This window comes from Chiloscyllium plagiosum, unplaced genomic scaffold, assembly GCF_037043375.1.
Source record: "Chiloscyllium plagiosum isolate Xiang-an unplaced genomic scaffold, Cpla_swu_hap1 HiC_scaffold_13, whole genome shotgun sequence".
Lineage (NCBI taxonomy): Eukaryota > Metazoa > Chordata > Chondrichthyes > Orectolobiformes > Hemiscylliidae > Chiloscyllium > Chiloscyllium plagiosum.
This window is the reverse complement of record NW_028270151.1, coordinates 79,655,861-79,679,657: the sequence shown is the minus strand read 5'-3', so window position 1 is coordinate 79,679,657 and position 23,797 is coordinate 79,655,861. Positions and strand designations below refer to the sequence as shown.

At 40.4% G+C, this 23,797-nt stretch overlaps 2 protein-coding genes across 6 annotated transcripts in view; one reads left to right on the top strand and one right to left on the bottom strand.

Moving 5' to 3' along the window:
* Positions 1-12,967, top strand: part of LOC122555745 (cytochrome c oxidase assembly protein COX18, mitochondrial) — a 39,604-nt gene extending 26,637 nt beyond the window's left edge. For all 5 annotated transcript variants that reach the window (XM_043701819.2, XM_043701818.2, XM_043701823.2 and 2 more), the window contains 5 exons: positions 888-988; positions 3,346-3,512; positions 6,190-6,308; positions 8,582-8,689; positions 11,528-12,967. In XM_043701819.2, coding sequence (XP_043557754.2) covers positions 888-988; positions 3,346-3,512; positions 6,190-6,308; positions 8,582-8,689; positions 11,528-11,701 — 669 coding nt within the window. In that variant the 3' untranslated portion in view covers positions 11,702-12,967. The remainder of the gene's footprint in view (positions 1-887; positions 989-3,345; positions 3,513-6,189; positions 6,309-8,581; positions 8,690-11,527) is intronic.
* Positions 12,968-18,683: 5,716 nt separating this feature from the next.
* LOC122555741 (allantoinase, mitochondrial) overlaps positions 18,684-23,797 on the bottom strand; it is a 31,842-nt gene continuing 26,728 nt past the window's right edge. The window contains exons 9-11 of the mRNA XM_043701808.2: positions 22,435-22,607; positions 22,315-22,347; positions 18,684-20,362 (exon numbers count right to left, since the gene is read on the bottom strand). Coding sequence (XP_043557743.2) covers positions 20,225-20,362; positions 22,315-22,347; positions 22,435-22,607 — 344 coding nt within the window. The 3' untranslated portion in view covers positions 18,684-20,224. The remainder of the gene's footprint in view (positions 20,363-22,314; positions 22,348-22,434; positions 22,608-23,797) is intronic.

The window sequence follows — 23,797 nt, the reverse complement described above, 5'->3', positions numbered from 1 at the left end:
AGAATGAAGTACCACTGAGTTACTCATATATATTTAGTCAACATAATCTTGATTAATAAAATCCTAAAGGATGATAAAGATGCAGACTTAAATACACATTGTTACAAAGTAACTCTAATAATTAGTTAAATCTAATGGTTCCTTTGCTGAGACAGTGCGAATGAAAACAAAGCCTGTATAGAGCACAACTATTATTGTGTTCTCCCTGCGTCCCCCTGTCCCCCCCAATATTTGAACCTAGATAATAGAATAAGAAATATTGAAAATATTCAGATTTGGCAGCATCTGTGAAGGGACAAACGTTTTATCAAAAACATCAAAAGTTAGATTAGTCATTGCTGTAGGTTAAATTGGTGATGGCGAGAAAAAAAGCAAAGGGAAAGTCTTCAATGTGGCAAAGGACAGAGATGTCAAACATCAAAAGAGTTGATGAACAAGTCAAACTAAAATAAAGGTCATAACCTAAAATATTAACTAATGCCCTGGACCTCCTGAATATTTTAATTATTTTCTGCTTTTATTCCAGGCTTCCATCTTCTGTGTAATTGAGTCATTGTAGATAGTTTAAATTGTGGAGTTGTGCCAAATAGTTCTGATGCTGTCCTCCGTGAACTTCTGGTAGGAGTGGCAGTGATCAGAAGCAGCAACTTGTGCTCCAGTCCGTCACAGCCTAAGTATATGAAAGCCAGTTGTCGTAGTTCTCAGTGCGATCTTAGTGAGAGCTACTATTTGGAAATAAGTCAAAGTACTTCTTGGGCTATATCTGCAAAATGGGGAAACAAATCTCTGTGTTAAAGGCATGAAGTCACATAGGTGAACCTACTAATTGGAAAGACACTTGCTTTTGTCATGTGGTTTCTAAACATAGTTTCATTCTCATTAGCTAGGTTGAAAATTTACAGCCAGAGATTGCAGAATTAGCCAAGCGACTGCGTTATGAAGTGTCTGTGCGTGCAAAGCAAGTTGGATGGTCTGAAAAGGTGGCTCGGTATGTGTATTTATTTTCCTTTCAAAAGCATGACAAGTTATGTACCATATATATTCGTATACAGATCAATCTCATGTTTACGTCGACCCTTATTTTTAGTGAAAAATCTTGTATTTTCCATATATCATGTATAAGTTGACCCTAATATATTGCATTAAATTTCATTCATTCATTCATTCATTCATACCAATAACTGTATTTATTGCTGTTTGTTTACTATATCGCATTGCTATTCATTCATTCATAATTCAAGTTGCCGCACTTGGTTTACTACAGCACGATTTCATTCATTCCGACTGGGACTAAGTCTATTGGTACTTATCGCACTTTGTTCTCTGTACAGCCAAAAGTTAATATCGTTAAAAAGTTAATCATTTTAATTGTGCCATTATATCTGAAAAAAATGAGAATATATTAGCTGCATACCAGTATATTTTTAATTCTTTGACAAATGTGTTAATGTTGCTGTGGTTCGTAACATACAAGAGTAAATGGAAGGAAAACAAAAGAATTTAGCGGGAAAGTTAAAGATGCTTACACATTCAAAATTTAATTAATGTTTTAGTTTAAGTGTGCCATTTATATCAGTCCATGACGATGTTGTGATTTTGCAGAATTTCAATGAATCTTTGACATTTTAAATTTTCGTTTGGTCTCTTGCTTTTATCTGGTAATTACCTTTGCTGTAGTTCATTGTTTTGTTTTGACTTTACCTGGGACTAGTTGTGCGATCAAATCAACTTTTATTAATAATACGGTATTTCAAACTGCTCCATGAATTTTCAGCCCTTAAAACTTGTGTCCATGTATTAGTCAACCCCCTATTTTCAGTTTAAAAAAAATCTTTAAAACTCGACCCATACATGAGTAAATGCGATAGCTGCTTTAGATTCCATTTGTACCTTCAGAACAAACAGTGTCAAGGAAAGAGTAAGAAATTAGTGTGATGTTTATTTTTGTTGTGTGCAACCAAAGTAAGGGGACAAGACACTTCAACACAGAATTTGGGAGAAATTCCACATGTCTGACAGAATCTGTGGAGAAAATTAGAGTTACTGTTTTGAGTCTGGTGGCCACTCAACTCGTGCATCTCAACATCAGCACATAGGGTTGGCATAAGAACATTTTTTTTTGCTAAAGAGGAACAATTGAGGAACATGTGTTGAATGGGAAAATAGTAAAATAAGGGGTCTCTGGGTTGCTTTGTGCCCAAGTGTCCTGCAATATTGCCTTTTTAAAAAATGTAGTAGTGAGCTTGTGTGAGGGGGAAACCTGGATTGAACTTTTTCAGAGAAAAATGTCTTGTATAGATGTTGGAAACTTGTCTGGAACAGCTCAGCGAGGAAAGGTCGCACATTCTGTTATGTTGTAAATACTGACTTCAACATTTTACAACCTTAAAATAGGGCTACAGTTAATTTGAAATTCTGATACACTATCACAATACTTCTTTTTAGAAAGAAGATTCAAAGGCAAATCTGTCGCCATTCAATTAGAAACAGTGTACCAATAATTGAGCCCCACAATTTCTTAAAACCATTACAAATGGGTAACCACCAAGATGATCAGTTATCTGGCAGACTGATATTCAAGACAGGAGTTGTTCACACGGGGTTTCATCATTAACATGAAATTAATTCAATTCATTGAAAAGTTTTGTTTTAACAAGTGACAAAAGGCTTACTAAATTGCTCCCATACAATTTTTAAAACTGCGCACAAGCTCTCTCATTTACAAATGGTTTAACACAAATATAGATGGAAAAATACAGGCTAGAAAAGCAACTTATGTAGATCAAAATCCAGCGCCTAAGGACAGTTATTTCTCAGATTTTTTAATCTTTAGTTGTTCTTGGAGAAGAATTGAGCATTACAAGGGCAATCTCATGGAGTTGGATAATGGGGATGTGCTCGAAGAGGATAGTGTAGTCAGTGATGTTGAATGTGTTGGAGAGTTTAAGGAATGATATTGCAACGTGACCCCAATAACTTGGAAGTTTAGGTTTGAATTACAGAATGTGTGAAGTTTGATCAACAGAAATACTAAAATTCACTGAATAAGTAGTCTAGTCCACACATCGTAAGAGCAACTAGTTTACATGCTTGTCATCATAGATTTAATTTCAGATCACCCAACAACCAAGTTGGAAAATCTGTAATGTGCGTAACTGATATATGTTGGTAAAATGTGAACCTTTTATTATTTCACACAAAACTTTTATCTAATCTTCATGGCATCGCAATAGTAAACTACAAATGATAAGTCTCCTATGCTACACTGAGATAAGCACACCAGTTTAAGTAGACCTTTATTCATTTGTGATGGCTTACTCGGTTATTTTGTCTCTCTGGAGTCAGTTTTCACTTCAGGAAGAATCTTCACAGGATCATCTCTGAGCTATACGTACGTGACAACTGTCATCCTTTTAAAGCCAGTCTATTGATCTGGATCCAGTTGCCACTGTGGATTCTCATCTCTATTGCCTTGCGGAATTTGAGCCTCTCAGCCTCTGATACTGCATCAGGTATTTTACATTACACCTATTTTGGTTTATTCAATTTATTCAAGCCAGTTCCTAGCTGCCTCTGAAAAGTACAGGAGAATGTCATTGGCTGATGGATGCTTCAGCTCTTTAAAATTAAAGAGAAACTGATGAAACCAGAATCTGACAGAGTCTTGGAAGAAAATAGCACACAGCTAAAGTCTGAAAATGCTGACTTAAGGTTGATCATTAATTCTCATTTCACAGGTATGAGCATGATATTTGCCTGGCTCCCATCTTACTGCTAATTTCCACCAATTGACCTTGACTCCTTTCACTATTTGATTAAACTGTACCGTGAACTGGAATCCAAAAACAGCCGTTCTGGTTTATAATGCCCATTGTAATCTTACATGTGGTGTGAATTATGCTCTTTTGTATTTACGGGAAGATGAACTGAAAGTGCATTATCAAAATGAAACACATTTGTAAACAAAGAGCCTTTTTATTGAATCTGAATTTATTCATGCTAAGAATATTTTTATGAGGAAATAACTAGCAATGAACAAAAACAGTTAATCAGTGGATGTATATTTGGGTTTTCGGAATGGTGCTGCCTGAAAGATAACCACTTGTGAAGGTTGCTGATAATATATTAGCATGAATAGAGTTTGTTTAAAGGATAGAAAAGAGAAAGTAAAAATAAACAAGTAGCACTGCTGCTGTGAAATGCTACAGAGATTGGGGCCTGCGGTTTTCTCAACATATGTTAACAGTTTAAGATGAAGAGAGTCTGTTTAATATATCCAAGTTTGCTGGTGAATCAAAAGGGGAATGTAAGCTGTGAAGAGGCAAAATCTGCCAAGGAATGTTAAATGATTGGGCAAAGAGGTGGCAGCTTGATTATTACGGGGGAAAGGCGTGGAAGAATTGAACCAGAGTAATGTTTTTAAATGGTGATTAAATTATTAACTAAAAACAAAGTGCTGTATTAATTAGGAGGAACAGCATTTGGAGAAAGAACGTGTAGATATTTAAAGTTGAATGTGACTCTTAAATTATTCAATGTTTTTTACGAAACCCATTTAGTTAATGCTATATGCAGCTGCAATGCAAATTAGTAATGCAAATTGTATTTCACCTCTTATTATAGAGTCATAATCATACAGCACGGAAATAGACCTTTCAGTCAAACTGATCTGAATGAACTAGATGTCTCAATCTGACATCATCCCATTTGCCAGCATTTGGCCCATATCCCTTTAACCCCTCGTTCATGTATCCACCCAGATGCCTTTTAAATGTTGTAATTGTACCCACCTCCACCACTCCCTCTGCCAGCTCGTTTCATTCGTGCACCAGCCTCTGCATGAAAAAGTCCCCTCAGTCCTTTCTTTAAATTTTTCTTCTCTCACCTAAAACCTATGTGCTCTGGTTTTGGACAAACACATCGAGTTAGACCCCACCTACCACCCCCTGAGCAAAGGAACAGGAAGTAACTTTACCACCGGAAATAACATCACCATAGGAAATGACGTCACCAATCCAAAGAAGACCAAACATATAAATAGAAAGCAGGAATTTTCAGCATTGCTTCGCCTGAGGCTCACTGAAAATGTCACCTAGTAAGGTAACAAAACGTCTGGAAATCAATCTTGCAGCTCAACAAGCAACCTACATCGAAAACCTCAACCTGAGCTACAAATCTTATCAAAACTTGCTAGGGAAAAAGACCTTAGCTATGGACCCTATCCATGCCCCCATGATTTTATAAACCTCAACAAGGCCATTCCTCAGCCTCTGCTCCAGGAGAAAAAAGCCCCAGCCTATTCAGCCTTTCCCTCTAGCTCAACCCTCCAGTCCTAACAACACACTTTGTAAATCCTTTCTGCTCCCTCTCAAGTTTAATAACAGCCTTCCTGTAGAAGGGCAACCAGAATTGAATGCCCTGTTCAAAAAGTGGCCTTACCAATGTCCTATACAGCCGCAATATGACACCCCAACTCATACTCAAATGTTCTGACTAATGAAGGCAAAGCGTGCCAAATGCTGCCCTCACCCAGCTGTCTACCTGTGACTCCACTTTTATTGTAGAAGGATTAGATGATGCACTAGGAGGATTTGCTTCAGGAGAGATGTGTGCATTGGAAGGAGGAGGTGCAGGGAGGTGAAAGAAGCTTGAAGTGCCAGTAGTGTGGAGGGTAAAAGAGGGAGCGGCATTGTGGAGGGAAGTGTGGAAGAGAGGCGAAAGGGAAGCGTGGGGAGGATGGAGGACTGCAGAAGGGGAACGCAGACAGGAGCTAAGGCAAGAGAGGCACCGTAGAGGGGGAAGACTGAGACATAGCACAGGTGGGGATGGGCAGTAGAGACACGAAAGAGGGTACCAGAGAGGGGGTTCGGAGGGATGGGATTGTTTGGGAAGAGTCGGGGAGTGCTGAGAGGAGCAGACTGGAGGGAAAGTGAAGTGAATAGAGCAGGCTGGATGAAAGTGAGTTTATCTGTCTGCTTTGTTCCTCAGTACATTCATTTTTTTTAATCATCATTTTCCTTGCCTCTTTGACTCTTTGAAATTAGGAAGCTGATAGAGCACGAAGATAACAATTGGAGCATTGCTTAGGATAGTGACTAAGGTGTTGTGATTGGGTGGATGAGCTGTCAAGCAATTACTATGAAAATTGATGGGATGTCACGATAATTAATTGTTCCATCTCTGCTGCAGCCCCTGCTGTTCAGGATCTAGCAATGGGAGGAGTACTCTGGTTTCCGGACCTTACTTTGCCAGATTCCACCTGGATACTGCCCATCTCATTAGGACTTGTAAACCTTTTAATAGTCGAGGTAAGGAAATCGTCTTGAAAACTCCTGCTCTTTGTGGTGAGAATGTTTTCGGTTACTTGATTACCTATTTTAAATAGTAACATTTTTATGACCAATTTACGAAGGAAGAGTGAAGGTCAAGCAGATTGTGGCACATTATCTTGTAACCCACAGCAGTGTTATGCTTTGAACCAGTGCTACTCTCTGGAATATTGCACCATGAAATGATGTGTGATCTTTTATTGGTCATATTTGCCAAATGGATGTCAAGCACTTTGTCTAGGAAAAAGAGTGTGAAGGAGTAGTTCTGTTTTAGTGAGGCTTTTAAATAGTACTTTGACTGAGAGCAAGAGAAACGAGAAAGAACTGTGCATCATCTAGACTCTGTCCACATCCTATAGCCAAAAGAGCTGTGAATTAAATGCCACATGTTGTGGTAAATAGTCTTAAGGGGCGCATTATGTCATCTATTACTGGCATTGACATCTACTCCATTGCCAGAAGAGCACCATTGCAGATTCCAAGACATTTTACATCTTTTGGGCGGCACAGTGGTTCAGTGGTTAGCACTGCTGCCTCACAGCACCAGGGACACGAGTTCAATTCCCGCCTCGGGCAACTGCCTGTGTGGAGTTTGCACATTCTCCCTGTGTCAGCTTGGGTTTCCCCCGGGTGCTCTGGTTTCCTCCCACAGTCCAAAGATGTGCAGGTTAGGTCAATTGGCCATGCTAAATTGCCCATAGTGTTAAGTAAAGGGGTAAATGTAGGGGAATGGGTCTGGTGGGTTGCTCTTCGGAGGGTCGGTGTGGACTTGCTGGGCCGAAGGCCCTGTTTCCACACTGTAAGGAATCTAACCTAATCAAAGTGTTGGTGTAGCTTGAATTTTCCCTGTGTTATGCAGTATTTACAAGAAATAACTTCTGCAAATAGTGTGCCTTTTCACCAATTGTTGTAATAGTAAAGGCAGTGAATGATGTTTTATTCTGTAAGCAGTGCAGCCTCTACAATGATAGGGTGTCTTCACATCTATATGTGCTCCTGGATGCTAAATGATATTCTTATTGAATAAATTAAGTTAAAGACCTTGTTTTGGGTACTTGTATAGATTGATTTGTTTGAATTAAACCTCAGAATTTATCTTCCAATCACAAGGTCAAAAATAATAATTCTGGAGGATTCATAGAGTAAATGAGAAACTGTTGTCCATTTGCCAAAGTTTCAGTACTGAGATGACAGTTAAGATAATTGACAGATGAACTAAAGTGAACATAAGAATTCTTTTCATTCTTTTATGATCGAGAATATGTTGCTAGAAAAGGTGACTGCATATAGTTCCTAATTATTTCCAGCTTGACAAGAAATAATTAGATAGATTCCCTGCTGGTCATGACTAAAGATTGTGATTAATTAAGATTTGGAGATGCCGGTGTTGGACTGGGGTGTACAAAGTTAAAAATCACTCAACACCAGGTTATAGTTCCAACAGGTTTAATTGGAAACACACTAGCTAAGTGTGAGACCTTACACAGATAATGCGTGTTATGGACTGTCTGCCGCTCACTGAATTTTGCTGGATTTATAATTCTTTTCAACTGTGTTTTCATAAGTGTACTGAATATATAGACTTTGTTACATGTCCTACCTGAGGTAAACCTCCATCTAACTGCCTGACATCATGCAACTCACTAGCTGCTAGTTGAAAGGGAGGAAACAGGACAGCAGTAACTTGCAAAGGGAATTAAATATGTACTTGAAGGAAATGTTTGCAGGGTCTATGGAGTAAGAGTAGGGGAGCGAAACTAATTTGTTAACTCTTTCAAAGTTCTGGCATAAACATTATGGGCTAAAAGGCCTCCATCAATAGAATATTGTTCTGACCTTGTTTCATTATCTGAATGTACAGAAGTAGATCTTTAGATCCTGGATCAGATTGATTTTCTGTTGATATTGCTAATGGCAATGCCGGATTATCGAGGATTTCTCTAGTTTCAGAATATTGTGGAAAGAGGGTTCCAGGCACATTTTCCTGCTGACTTGTGAAAATGAATGAATTTTCAGATAGTAACACGATGGCCTCAGAATTATTTCTGTTAGTTTGGAGTATGGCCCTGACAACCTGCTTGCTTTATAGTTGTAATGCAAAGATTATTCTTGCTAGTATTTTACTGTCTGTAATCTGCATTGTTTAAAAAATTGAAACGTCAAAATGACTTGATAAAGAATCTAATTGTAGTATCTGATCTGATTTCTGCTCCAATTCCTATAAAATTATTGTTGTTGCTATTCAAATGTAGATTTTTGCTCTCCGAAGAATCGAATTGTCGAAATTTCAGAAATACGCCACTTACGTGATCCGTGGAATCTCTGTTCTAATGGTCCCGATTGCTGCAACTGTGCCCTCAGTAAGTGTTTGCTGGCTCCGTGACTGTGGAAGTTAGGTATTTGATTTAAACTGTTTGTTGGAAAAAAGGAAAGCTTTTTTTTGTCTTGCCTTCATCAGGGCTAGTCACAGAAAAAAATAAAGGAAAAGCAGGTTTTACTCGATGAAAGAAAGGTGCTGACTTGGTGGCAGTTGACTCATAAATGGAGCCTGAGCCATTTAATCACCATGTAAGTTTGAAGCTGAATTAGGCACATTAAAATTGTCCTCTGGAGTAATAGCTACCCTAAAGGCCTGTTTCCACACTGTAGGGAATCTAATCTAATCTAATCCAATCATTTCTTGACATCTATTCACTCAAATTCATGAAGAAACTGAAGACTGTTACCTTTTGGTTTGCAAAGTATCCAGTCTATCTCGGATTAGGTATCTCAAAAAATTTGAGCAACAGTTTCACACTGCAGTTATGCAATAGGACCATGAATGATGTTCACCATTAACACAATGTCGTTGTCAGGCCACATATGCAAGTAGTAAGGTATATGAATTTCAAAGAGAAAGTGAGGACTGCAGATGCTGGAGATCAGAGCTGAAAATGTGTTGCTGGAAAAGCGCAGCAGGTCAGGCAGCATCCAAGGAGCAGGAGAATCAACATTTCGGGCATGAGCCCTTCTTCAGGATATGAATTTCAAAGCCAATGTGAGTATGTAGTCTGTATGTCCTGAGGACTAATGGATTGTATCAAACACCATATACCTTTGGCTGTTCGCAACAAATAAGATGCTGACCATACCCAACCAGCCCAATATTGCAAATCCCAACGCAGTGCCCAACAGTAGATGTGATTCTGCGATTGGTCAGTGTTTGCTAAATAATTCTGTGTGATAAGAATTATACAGACAACTAGTATAGGATTGTCAGTGTGATGCACTTGTGTGTGCTGGAAGTTACTTATATAAAGAGACATGACCATGTTCTATGCAGACGAAAAGAGCTTGGATACACATTTCTTTCAACTCTGGTTCATTTCCACAGTATTGCCTTGACAAATCGGTGTCTACCTGCCTGGTTTAAAATTTAAACAAAGCTTGGAAGTTAACCACCAGTCAGCCTTAACTTCTGCATTCTCCATGGCAATGCCTGTACCAATTTCAGTCCAGTTGTCAACCAATCAGCACTTTGCTCTGAGTTTTTCCCTTTTGCTATTTCTTGTAAATTGTTCTGAAATGCAAGGCAAAAAGCTTTGGCAGGCTTTTTTTTTCAGTAATACTCGAGTTCTGATTAGCCAAATAACTGCAGATTTAGTCATTCTGTTTTGCCTTGCTGCGGCTGCTGCTAGAAAGCTATTTTATTCAAAATAATATCTGCAGCAGCATTGCCATTTTGAAAAGTTGCTACTTGCAATGTAACGTCTCAGGACTTGTCCCCTTATCAACTATCAAACAAAAGGCATTAAGTGCCCAGGAGAAATGAACAATGTTATAGTTCAAAGACCAGGGATTCAGTCCATCAATTTGCGTCACTTTTTCTTTGTGTGAACCATCTATAACCCACTCCGAATGTTGAGTAATAATATTCCTCAATATTCCTGAATACTGCATATGTAGGACCTCGCGTCCAGGTTTTCTACTTCTGAATTTTGGAAGCAAGGTCTGTAATCATTGTTACAGTACAATAATATTTGAGAATATTATTTCTGGAATATTTATGGGTGAAGAATTCCTCATCTACGTATTACTTGTATGTTTTCTTGCCACTATATTGCAGTGCCATATTGAAGTCATTAAGTCCATGTTGGCACAGTGGCTCAATAATTAGCACTGCTGCCTCACAGTGCCAGGAACCCAGGTTCAATTCCAGCTTCGGGCAACTGTCTGTGTGGAGTTTGCGCATTCTCCCAGTGTCTGCGTGGGTTGCCTCCAGGTGCTCTGGTTTCCTCCCACAGTCCAAAGATGTGCAGTTTGGGTGGATTGGCCATGCTGAATTGCCCATAGTGTTCAGGGGATTAGTCAGGAGAAATATAGAGTAATGGGGTATAGGTCTGGGAGGGTTATTCTTCAAAGGTTTGGTGTGGACTTGGGCCAAATGGCCTGTTTCCATACTGTAGGGATTCTATGATTTTATGAAATCCCTACTGAGGTAAGATTGGGCAAATATTCATGTCTGACAAGTAATCCGTTTCCATACGTGACAGTGAACAAGTTGGCTGAATATTTGCCTGTGCAGATTTCTATTACAAACATTGGCCAGCAGGAGTCTTAGCACAATGATTGCAAGCAAACCTAGCTGACTTCATCCTGCCTGTTATTCTGTTCTGAAAACTATTTGGGCTGTTGCAACCAAATAAACCACTCTGTGATCCTGTATGCTAATACTTAACCAGCATGTTCCTACTGTGATGCAATTTTGAAATGTGAAAATGGTTATCACCCCTCAGTGAGCATGTGAGAGTAAGGGCATGTTGGAGCAAGAGTATGTCTGTCACAACTCGGTTAGAGCTCTCGTATGAATGCTGCTTGGATCTGGTGACCCCAAAATATTAGTTTGTGGCCCCAGTGCTTACTTTGGACTCTGGGCCTAAGAAGAATCACTCTTTCTGTAAATTGTTGGAACCTCATGAGTATGTTTCCTTATTATGAAGCTGATCTATGACTACTTCTACTTTGTGCCATTAGTGGTCTCATTGGAGAAGTGTCCCATTTATGTCCTTAAACTTAGTGTAACTCCTTCAATTTCCTCCGAGAACTATGGTTTAATAGTATGATTCCTTCTCCATTAAACTTAAGGGATTACACATTTGTGCTGTCATCTTGAAATGCCTCTTTCACTTGCTCATACCTTTTTTTGTCTTTTCTTGCAGTCTATGGCTCTCTATTGGTTGACTTCTAGCTGTGTGGGTCTTGGGCAGAATTTGCTGCTACGCTCCCCGAGCCTTCGTACTGTCTGCCGGATTCCCAAGATGAAGTCTGATTCTGACACTCCTTTTCGAGACTTGTCAGCGGGACTTATTGCAAAATATTTTCCTAGGAAGTGATGAACTATCCTTTTGTGTGTGTAAAATTCATGCTGTGACTTGATGGGCCACAACATTGTCCCACATTTCATCTTTCAAAAAGAGTCAGTCAAATGTGTGCAACAGATGTGTAAGTCATATTAAAAATGGTACATCTGCTGGACATTGTGTGGAGCTTCAATGGTTGCGCATGATTCATTTTGATTTTCTATCTTACCAGATTATAGAGATGAAAAGGACCCAGAATCTTGGTATTTGCACACTGATACAATTCTCGACAGCAAATTTCAACCCCAGGGCATCAATGTGGACTTCAACAGTTTCCTCATTTCCCCTTCCCCCCACCTCACCCTAGTTCCAAACTTCCAGCTCAGCACTGTCCTCATGACTTGTCCGGACTTGTCCGACCTGCCTATCTCCTTTTCCACCTATCCACTCCACCCTCTCCTCCCTGACCTATCACCTTCATCCCCTCCCCCACGCACCCATTGTACTCTATGCTACTTTCTCCCCACCCCCACCCTCCTCTAGCTTATCTCTCCACGCTTCAGGCTCACTGCCTTTATTCCTGATGAAGGGCTTTTGCCCGAAACGTCGATTTCGAAGCTCCTTGGATGCTGCCCGAACTGCTGTGCTCTTCCAGCACCACTAATCCAGAATCTGGTCTCCAGCATCTGCAGTCATTGTTTTTACCTAGCAAATTGGTGAGACTGGCGTAATGTTAATGCCACTAGATATGTAAACCAGAGGCCTAGGCTAATGTTTTGGGGCAATGAGTTCAGATCCTACTGTGGGATTTAAACTATTGATTTAAATTAATCAAATTTGAAATTGAAAACTCATCATGGTTAAGATGACCATCAGTTGTTATAAAAGCCCATCTGGTTCACTCATGTCCTTTAGGGGAAAATCTACCAACCATATCTGGAGTCATATGTGACTGCAGACCTTCAGCAATGTAGTTGGCTCTGAACCTGCTCTCTGAAAAAGTGTGATAAGCCAATAAATTTAAGGGTAGAGGACAGTAAATGTTGAGCTTGTCAGCAATGTTTACATTCCTTGAAAGAATAAAAAAGCTGGTGGAACCTCCTCATAACTTGCAGCCTTTTTGCAGATGACATGTTTTAATAATTTGGTCCTACTCTCCTTCCTCTCCCTTTTCTATTGTGCTGCTTCAGGTCGTCATTGTGCTGCTGTATTGGCTTTGTTGATTTAAGTTTTTAACCCTGTTAGAATTATAATTGTTTTTGTAGTGAAATCTCAAGTAAAATATATTTTTAAAAATTATGAATATTTGATTATTTGAACTTTACATCATAAATGTTCAAAATCTGTAGAGAATAATCTTTTCAATTCTAAATAAAGGTGGTGACTTAGGTGTGTTATGCTGTTTGAGAGATCAAAAGGTTTGAAGGAGACTGCAGCACTCTGCACTGTCCTCTAACCACTGTAGGATTGATTCATATATTGTTCAGACTGGAGAGATGAAAGAGTCCTTTGTTTTTAAGATGCTTTTCAGGGTTCTTCATATAATGTAACAATGATGTTTGGGCAATGGAAACCCAAATCCTCGTGGAGTACTCCGCCACAAAACTGCTCAGTTTAACATTTATGGATCTCAACTGATATCACAGGAGACACTTGAGATGTGTGTGGGGTCCAGTGTTTAGCAACATGCTTCCCTCTGTAGCTCTAAGTAGCACTCCCATAAATAAAATAACACAAAAGAACTATGGATGGTGGAAATTTGAAACAAAGACAGAAATTGCTGGAGAGATTCAGAACTGCTAAAGAGCAGTCACTGAACTCGAAACGTTCACTGTGTTTCTCCCTCTCCATAGATGCCGCAACACCTAAATTAGCCCAGCTGTTTTAGTTTTTGCACACATCATTCTGTTTAAGAATGAAATGTTTTTAAATTAAATCCAAACCTGTCATTTTTAGAGACTGTGTTGGAGGGTGAGACAACTTTAACACCTTACTTCTGGCTACTTCATTATTTTGATGTGACTTGGCTTTTTCATCCATCTGATGTTGACTTTGTTGGAAACTGAGGTTGTGTATAGTTGAGCCCAACTCAATTTTTTCAAAAGAGTGTGCTTTAAAGTTCCGGATGTTTAGCACCCAAACAGTTGATTGTTTGGTCCTATCCTTTATTAGTTTCTCCCTGTAGCAGATTCATTCAACAATGCAATCTTTCCATTGACTGCAAATTTTAAAATGTATTGAAATAATGAGAGTGGAAAATTCAGCAAAGCTGATTTGTAAACCGGACTCAGGGTACTTTGATTTATACTGTTACTTTCTCTTGCTCTAAGTCAGATTCAGGATGCAGCGGTGAGGACTTCTGCAAACACATAGCCTTTATGGTGTTTACATTACCAATTTGCAGGTCCCTAAGCCAGGAGATCTTCAGTGCTCTTCTCTTTGAATAAATGTGGGCTTTAATGTTGTCAATTTTGGAGTTGTGACCTGCTTGTTGTTTGGGTCTGGAGCTGACCCCAGCTCAACCCAGTGAATTCGGACGGCAGAAATCAAGGCTAAAATTAATCAATTGTATTGGTTTGAACTGTGTCTCAGTCAAATGGTTGTGAGAAGGCTAGAAGTTGGATTATTAATTCACAGACTAGGCTCCATGCATATTTACTATGATGATGCTACTCATTTAGCAAGGTTACGCTGTCCTTGAATTTTTTTTTCCTTCCAGAGAGGTTGTAAAAGCAGCGATTCCGAAAGGTCCAGGTTTGATGGAATTTCAGGCCAATTTGATTACAGCTAATTGATACTGCCTCAGGCAGTATAATAAAAGTGGAGCAGCCAGTTCTCTCAACTCAGTTATTCTCTGGTTTGGTTTGATTTTTAGCAAGCAGTCATTTTGAGGCTGCTGATCCAAGAAACACTAACAAAGGCGCTCCATGCAGAATCTCACTGACATCTCTCTCCCTATCTCTCTCCTGTAAGACCCTGTGGTTTGATGTTTCCTTTTTTGCCAAAGGGTGTTTATGAGTATTGTTGCAAATATTTGGAACTGCATCATTAAGTTGGGATAATCTGTTAAGTTTTTTGTTTAAGTTTTGGATAGATTAACTTATTCTATATTCTGTTATCTTTTGTTTGTGTTTCATTCAGTAATCTTGTAAATAAAGTGGTTTGGCCAGCTGCATCACTTTTGGAATATCTACTCTACACCTGCTTAAAACAACTAGCAAAGTTAGGGTCTGGGCTATTTTCTTGAAATAACATTACTGAATTCACTCTTTTGGTCTACTTGAATTTGGAAGTGTTGCTCAATTAACAGTATTGTCTGCAAGGATGACTGGTAATTTTGCGAGCATAAAACTGAATATTTAATAATATGCAATAAGTAGCAAGAAAGAAAATAGGGAATTGCTACTTAGTATCTGCCTTTCTGTCCTGGCCATTTTGCAGTATATTAAATGTTCTGTCCAAATTGTATATTTAATATCGGCATCACCATTCTGAGACTTGCTGTCAGGGAGAGGAAGTTTGATAGTGTTATTGCCACTGGGCTGGTAATCCAGAGTCCGAAATGAATGCTTTTGGGATGAGGGTTTGAATCCCACCATGACAGTTCACGAAATTTGAATTCAGTGAAAATCCAAAATAAATGGTCGAATGATGACAAAGTTGATTGTTGTAGAAACCTCTTTCATTCACAAATGTCCTTTTCTGGTCTAGTCTAGTCTACATGTGACTCCATACCCACTGCAATGTGGTTCACTCTTAACTTGCCCCAAAAAATCTCATCAAGATACTTGGTTGAAGATTAATTCAGCATTATCAATAAATACTAGCCAATGATAACCCACAGCCCATGAATCTATTACGAAAAGTCATACTTGTAGTTGTACCTTGGTTATGCTAGCTGGAGCTTCTAAGCTCTGGAAGCCACAGGTAGTTATAGATATCATCAAAAAAAAGTTACCTATCCCGGTTTCTTGCAATATACCTGTAGTCCTCCAGCTCACCAGTGTAAGAGGCCATCTGAAAAAGTACTTTATAAATGTGATGGCAGTTTCTGCCTCTACCACTATCTCTGACAGTGAGTTCAAATCCATGTTGACTTTTGGGTGAAAAACAAGTTTTCTCATTATCCCACAAATCATTCTACCAATTCTTTTGAATCTGTAACTTCTGATGTTTGACCCCTTTGCAAAGGTAAATATATGAATGCAACATCATTAGCAGCCTTACAGGAAAAAAAAGCTTTATCCTGGAAAGCCACAGGAGCTTTACATTTTGAGGGTGGGAAAATGTATCATCTATATCCTTCTTTATGCTAAAGTTGTTTGATGTATGGGTTGCAATAATATGTTTATAAGTCTGATCTGTGAATGAGTTGCCAGAACAGGTTACAGAAAGAAGTGATTATATTTTGTTGTTTCACTTAAATGACAAAGCATAATAGCAAGAGGAAACCTAATGAATGTAATGGTTTCCACCAGCAACAAATGGTTAGTCTATTCTAGGCTTTTATTTTATTTTTTATTTGAAGTTCAAACAACGTAGTGTGAAATATGATGCTGATTTGTTACGAGCCTGTTTCATGCTATTGGTGGACTAATATCATCCCAATTATATTCAGACTGGGACTGTTCCCAGTAAGCAAAAGGAGTAGTCAGGTTATTGATTAATCCATCACAATAATTACAGTTTATAGTAGATGGTTGATCGTGGCATGGGCAATATCCTTATTCACTTGGTGCACTTCCACTGTTATGGTTATCAGACAGAAAGTTGTTGATATTAATGAATTGATGTTTTTAATGCTGGCTAATAGGAGGTTCTTAATTTCCTAGAATATAGCACAGTACAGCACAGTTACAGGCCCTTCGCCCTCAATATTGTGCAGACCTTTTATCCTACTCTAAGATCAACCTAACCTACATACCCTTCATTTTACTATCATCCATGTGCCTTTCTAAGAGTCGTTTAAATATCCCCTAATGTATCTTACTCTACTAGCCCTGCTGGCAGTGCATTCCATATATCCACATCTGACATCTCCCCCGAACCCTTCCTCCAATCACCTTAAAATAAGCCCCCTCACGATAGCCATGTCCACCCTGGGAAAGAGTCTCTGACTATCCACTCTATCTATGCTTCTCATCTTTTACGCCTCTATCAAGTTACCTCTCATCCTCCTTCGCTCCAATAGGAAAAAACCCTAGCTCCCTCAACCTAAGGCATGCCCTCCAGTCCAGGCAGCATCCTGGTAAATCTCCTCTGCACCCTCTAAAGGTTTCTCATCCTATCTATAATGAGGTGACCAGAACTGAACACAATATTCCAAGTATGGTCTAACGAGGGCGCTTTAGAGCTGCAGCATAACCTTGCAGCTCTTCAATTAAATCCCTGCTAATGAAAGCCAACACACCACACACCTATTGAACTACCCTATCAAATTGCGTGGCAACTTTGAGGGATTTATGGACATGGACCCCAAGATCCCTTTCTCCTCCACACTGTCAAGAATCCTGCCTTTAACCCTATATTCTGCATTGAAATGAATCACTTCAGACTTTTCCAGGTTGAACTCCATCTGCCACTTATCAGCCCAGCTCTACATCCTGTCAATGTCCCATTGAAACCTACAACAGACCTCCACACTGTCCACCACTCCACCCTTTTGTGTCGTCAGAAAACCTACTAACCCACCCTTCCACTTCTTCATTCAAGTCATTTATAAAAATCACAGAGCACAGGACCCAGCTCAGATCCCTGCGGAACACCATTGGCCACCAAGCTCCAGGCTGAATACTTTCCAACTACTACCATGTCTGTCTTCTATGGGCCAACCAATTCATTATCCAGACAGTCACACTTCCCTGTATACCATGCCTCCTTACTTTCTGAATGAGCCTACCATGAGGAACCCTTATCAAACACCTTGCTAAAATCCGCATACACCACATCCACTGTTCTACATTCGTCAATGTGTTTTGTCACATCCTCAAAGAATTCAGTAAGGCTTGTGAGGCATGGCCTGCCCCTCACAAAACCATGCTGACTATCTCTACTCAAACTATGCTTTTCTAAATAGTCATAAATCCTATCTTTAGAATCCTCTCCAATAATTTGCCTGCCACTGATGTAAGACTGGTCTGTAATTCCTAGAGTTATCCCTATTCCCTTTCTTGAACAAGGGAATAACAATTGCCCCCCCCCCCCCCCCAATCATCTGGTACTACTCCAGTGGACAGTGAGGACGCAAAGATCATTGCCAAAGGTCTTCCCTCACTTCCTGTAGTAATGTTGGGTATATCCCATCTGCTTTAGTGGACTTACCTATCCTGTTTCATGCTGTCCTCACAAATAACAAGGTCCCTCTCACTGATGAATATCGAAGTAAAGTATTCATTAAGGGCCTCCCCTGCCGCCTCCAACTCCAGGCACAAGTTCCCTCCACTATCCTTGATCGGCCCTGTGGTGTAAAATTATGTCCCAATACATGTGTGAATCATTATGCAACACATGTATTGGGCCAAGCAGTGGAATGTGGTGAAAGGGTTAAAATTGTGTCCCAATACATGTGTGAATCTAACCGAAAATGGAAGGTGTCGCTTGGTCCCGTGTGAATCTTGTTATACACCTTCCCGTGTGAATCTTCTTATCTGTATGTAACCAGAATGGAATGTGTTTTTTAGCCTTGCTCTGCTGTTCACATGAATGTTTATATCTGGAAAAGGGTATATCAGCTGGAGAAGTCTCCAGTTCGGTAGAGTCTGCTCCGGGGTTACGTTTAACCGCCGAGCGTGGGTTGTTGGCAACCGCTCTACGAGAACTGACGGCTCCCAGTTTTGGTAACATGTAGAGTGAGTATAAGCCAGACCCGTTGTAAGTACGAGACTGGTTGTGGGGACACTGCGGGGAATAAAACACTTATATTCTAGCAGACTCGCCTCTTGGCTGTTTGTTCTGTGTCAGACTACTTTCCTGCGAGCCTGGTCCTTGACCTTGAGAATTTTTTAAAACAGGCCCTACCCTCACTCTGGCCATCCTCTTGTTCCTCACATAAGTATAGAATGCCTTAAGATTTTCCTTAATCCTACCCGCCAAGGCTTTTTCATGCCTCCTTCTAGCTCTCCTCAGTCCATTCTACATTCCTTCCTGGCTACCTTGTAACCCTAGAACCCTGTCTGATCTTTGCCTCCTCAACCTGAGGTAAGCTTCCTTCTTCCTCTTGACTAGTGTTCTACATCCCTTTTCACCCAAGGTTCCTTCACCCTACCATCCCTTCCTTGCCTCAGTGGACAAACCAATCCTGCACTATCAGCAAGTGCTCCCTAAACAACCTCCACATTTCTGTTGCGCATTTTCCTGAGAACATCCGTTCTCAATTTATGCTCCACCGTTCCTTCCTAATAGCATTGTAATTCCCCTTCCCCCAATTAAATACTTTCCCATACAGTCTGCTCCTATCTCTGTCCATGATGATAATAAAGGTCAGTGAGTTGTGATTGCTATCACCAAAATACTCCAATTGAGAAAACTGACTCGTGGCCTGTTCGTTGCCAAGCACCAAATCCAATATGGCTTCCCCTCTATTTGGCCTATCTATATATTGAGTCAGAAATCCTTCCTGTACACACCTGACAAAATCTGTTCCATCCAACCTATGTGCATTAAGGAGGTTTCAATCAATATTAGGGAAGTTAAAGTCACCCATAGCAACAGCCCTGTTACTTCTGCACCTTTCCAAAATCTGCCTCCCAATCTGCTCCTTAGTGTCTATGTTGCTGTTGAGGAGTCTGTAGAAAACTCCCAATAAAGTGACTGCTCCTTTCTGACTTCCACCCATACTGACTCAGGAGACGAACCATCCTCAACAACCTCCCTTTCTGCAGCTGTGATAATGTCCCTGATAAGCAGTGCCACGTCCCCCATCTCTTTTACCTACCTCCCTATTCCTTTTGAAACTTCTAAACCCTGGAATGTCCAACAACCATCTCTGTCCCTGTGATATCCAAGTGTCCGTAGTGGCCACAATATCGTAGAGACTAGCAGAACTGTGGGACAGATTTCTCGTGTGTGTGTGGTCAGTATTGATTTCTTGAATTACTTTGTGAGAGCTGGACCTTTATAGTGGTTGTGGCAGAGGTTACCCTGTACAATAATTGGGGCTGGAATGGTGTTCAAGACTTTTTGCCTACTCTCTTCCTTTCACCACATTTTGATCGGTTTTCATCTTCCATCTCTGAGGTAATATGGCTTCCTTGTAGACGTGGAAGTATGTGTATTGAAATGCAGTAAACGTCTTAATTCTGTGGGACAGGCTGGGTGAACAAGCAGCATTTTCCCAGCTCTTTCTTTTTATGTTTGAATATAAAGCAGTGGAGCAGTTATTCCCAGAATCCCAGGTGAAAATAACAGACAGAGAAATATCAAGCACTCACCCATGAGCATCCAACAACACGCATTTCTACGTTTGTCTATACTGGATGCAAGTGTGCTGAAATGAAGTAAGCGGGCTCTGAGTAATGCATTTTTGGGAAAGAGCATAAAAGTGAATCTTGATTCAGTTCATAATTGAGCATTATTGATCAGGATGTGTTCTCCAAGGGGCTTGTCAGAGAACTTTCCTTGTAGATATACAATCTTTCCACGGACAATGGTACCAAAAACGTCTCCTTGCAGTTTCTGGCCAAGATATGGGGTCAACTGTAAAGGAAGCAGGATTAGAGTAATTTCTTTTTAAACATTTGTTTGGATAATTGTCTTGAATTGAATGACTTATATACTTGTAAATGAAGTACCTTCCAATTTTCTTAATAGAGTAGAATCTAAAGAGAATACCTCCAGGCCATTTGGCCCAACAAGTCCACACTGACCCTCTGAAGAGTTACCCTCCTGGACCCATTCCCCTCCCCTATTATTCTACAGTTGCCCTGACTGATGCACTTAATCTACACTTCCCTGAATACTATGGGCAATTTAGCATGCGTATCTTTGGATTGTAGGAAGAAACCAGAGTATCCGGAGGAAACCCACATAGACACTGGGAGAATGTGCAAACGCCACACAGATAGTAACCTGAGGCCGGAATCAAAACCAGATCCCTGACGCTGTGAGGCAGCAGCACTAGCCACCGGACTGCCATGAATTATGGACAAGTTGCTGGATAACATTCTTAAAACGTCTTGAAATGGTAGAGGCGGAGAATGTTTCCCCTGGCTTCAGAGTTTACAACTTGGGGTCACGTTCTCAGAATAAGGTATCAAGCATTTAGGATAGATGAATTGTAATAGGGTGGCACAGTAGTTAGCACTGCTGCCTCACAGGAGCAGGGTCCCATGTTCGATTCTAGCCTCGGGTGATTGTCTGTGTGGAGTTTGCACATTCTCCTCGTTTGTCCCACAGTCTAAAGATGTGCAGGTCAGGTAAATTGGTCATGTTAAATTGCCCGTAGTGTTAGGTGCATTCGTCAATATTCAACTTCCTCTCCAAAGGAGACCCATGCCTCATGTTACTTGTGTTTCAGTTTATCTTGGGTGTGGAGGGTAGCCTTTTTTATTTTTGATCTTTTCTGTTAATCCAAGAATGACAGCCTCTAAAGTGAATGAACTAGAGAGAGAGGCTGAACAGGCTGGGGCTATTTTCCCTGGAGCGTTGGAGGCTGAGGGGTGACCTTACAGAGGGCATGGATAGGATAAATAGACAAAGTCTTTACCCTGGGATGCAGGAGTCCAGAACTAGAGGGCATAGGTTTAGGGTGAGGGTGGAAAGATATAAGAGAGTCCTAAGGGGCAACTTTTTCACAGAGGTGGTACTTGTATGGAATGAGCTGCCAGAGGAAGTGGTGGAAGCTGGTACAATTGCAACATCCAAAAGGCATTTGGATGCGTACATGAATAGGAAGGGTTTGGAGGGATATGGACCAGGAGCTGGCAGGTGGGACGAGATTGGGTTGGGATATCTGGTCAACATCGAAGAGTTGGACTGAAGGGTCTGTTTGCATGCTGTACATCTCTATGGCTCCATGATAAATGCTTCTAAATTGCTTCACTGCTTTGGTGAAAGCACCTAGTGGGAAACCTGACAGCAGCCTGCCTGTTGATTCATTCTGATAAAGATCATTGTAAGAGATGGAAGGAATTAACCTACCTTCCATTCACAGACCTTCAAAGTATGTGGCATCAGAATGCTTAATCCACTTGTTATTTTGCATTAGCACTCTCTGTCTAAGAGTTTCATAATGTGCTTTGATTTATCACTACCTTTTCTTTTAGATCATTGTGGCATCCCACTCCACACTCAATACCAAAACTATTGATATTCTAGGGCTTTTACATTCAACATCCAAAGTTGGTGTCAGTCCTGATACAGTATGTCTCATTTACTGCATTTTGGTCATAAGGCTCACCTTTATCCACTCTTATGTCGCCCTGACCCCCAAAACATCAGTGCTTCAAGGTGGTCATCTGTTACCCCGCAACCAATGCTATAAGTTCTCTGATTAGCTATGGATGGAATTACACATTTCTTCATGTGGAGAGGAGTTTTGAGAGAGTGCTGAGGTAATGACTTAATGCTAATAGACAATTATGCAAACCCAAAACAGTTGAAGGAGTTCAAAGGAAGAGAAGCTAATAAGTTGTAATCGGAGCTCTTACCTTGTTTTTATGATGAATTGAGGTATCTCTCACCTGCAAACAATGATGTTCAGTTACTGAGGTTAAATTCAAACACACAAGCAACCTCTTGGTGAAATTGATAACATTTTAGTAACCTACCTCAAACTCTCTGTCAGGATCCCATATCACAAGGTCTGCATCCTTACCAACAACAAGAGAGCCTTTCCTGTTCTCAAGCCCACACAACCTGGCTGTGTTTTTACACATCAGGTTCACCACGTCCTGCAGAGTGAATCCTCGTTGTCGAGCAGAGGTCCAAAACAGAGGAAGACCTTTCAAAAGAGTGACATTTTAGAGACTCTGGGTGATAACAGCTGGTGTTCACTACATACTTGGACAATAGGAAACACCTGCTGTTCAAGTCCTAAATGCTAGTGCATTCTCTGCTGTGCGCCCAGAGGATGGAAAATGCATTACCACTGTCAAAGTCTGACAATGGGAAATGCCACCTGAACAAACATAACATATATAAAGCCATATTCCATTATTTGTTACCACATAAATAGTTTCTAGTAGTGGTTTAACTAAAGAATTGCAGGATGGTCAAGAAGATCGGGGCGGCACGGTGGCCCAGCAGTTAGCACTGCTGCCTCACCGCACCAGGGTTCCAGGTTCGATTCCAGCCTCAGGCGTCTGTCTGCGTGGAGTTTGCACATTCTCCCCGTATCTGCGTGGGTCTCCGGTTTCCTCCCACAGTCCAAAGATGTGCAGGTCAGGTGAATCGGCTATGCTAAATTGCTCATAGTGTTAGGTGCATCAGTCAGAGGGAATTGAGTCTGTGTGGGTTATTCTTTGGAGGGTCAATGTGGAATGGTTGTGCCGAAGGGCCTGTTTCCACACTGTAGGGAATCTAATCTAATATGTGGTAATAGTACATAACCTTTAGCTACCTGCAATGATGACGTGTATGCAACACTTGGTCATTTATGTTGACATTAAATTATGTGTTATCTGTGAAGTCTGTTTGTTGACCATACATGGTATATATGTTAACAATACACTAAGCATTTGTTCGGAAGCTCAATTATTGATGAAGGGTGTTTCATGTCTCCAGGATGTGCCATAGTTCTTCTCGGCAAATATATTAATTGTGAAGTAAGTCACTGTTTAATTGCTAAGTGTAGATACCCAAGGTCAAGGTCTCTCAGACAAAACATTAAAGGATCAGTTAACCAGTTTTGGCAGTATTGTTTTAAAAATAAACGTCAAGACATTTTGAGAGATCTCCCTAGTCTTTTTTTGAATAGCAGCGTGGGACTTTTTTGCATCAGATTGAACGGACAGGATGACAGAAGACAACATTTAACAATGCAACACTATTTGGCATTGAAGCATTATGTGTTCAACTCTAAAGTAAAATTGGAACACTCCACCTTCTGCTACAGGTAAGGGTGTTACCATCCGATCCAATTGTTAGTAAACAGCACTGCGTGTGTTACCTGTGTTATCTAGTTGAATTTAG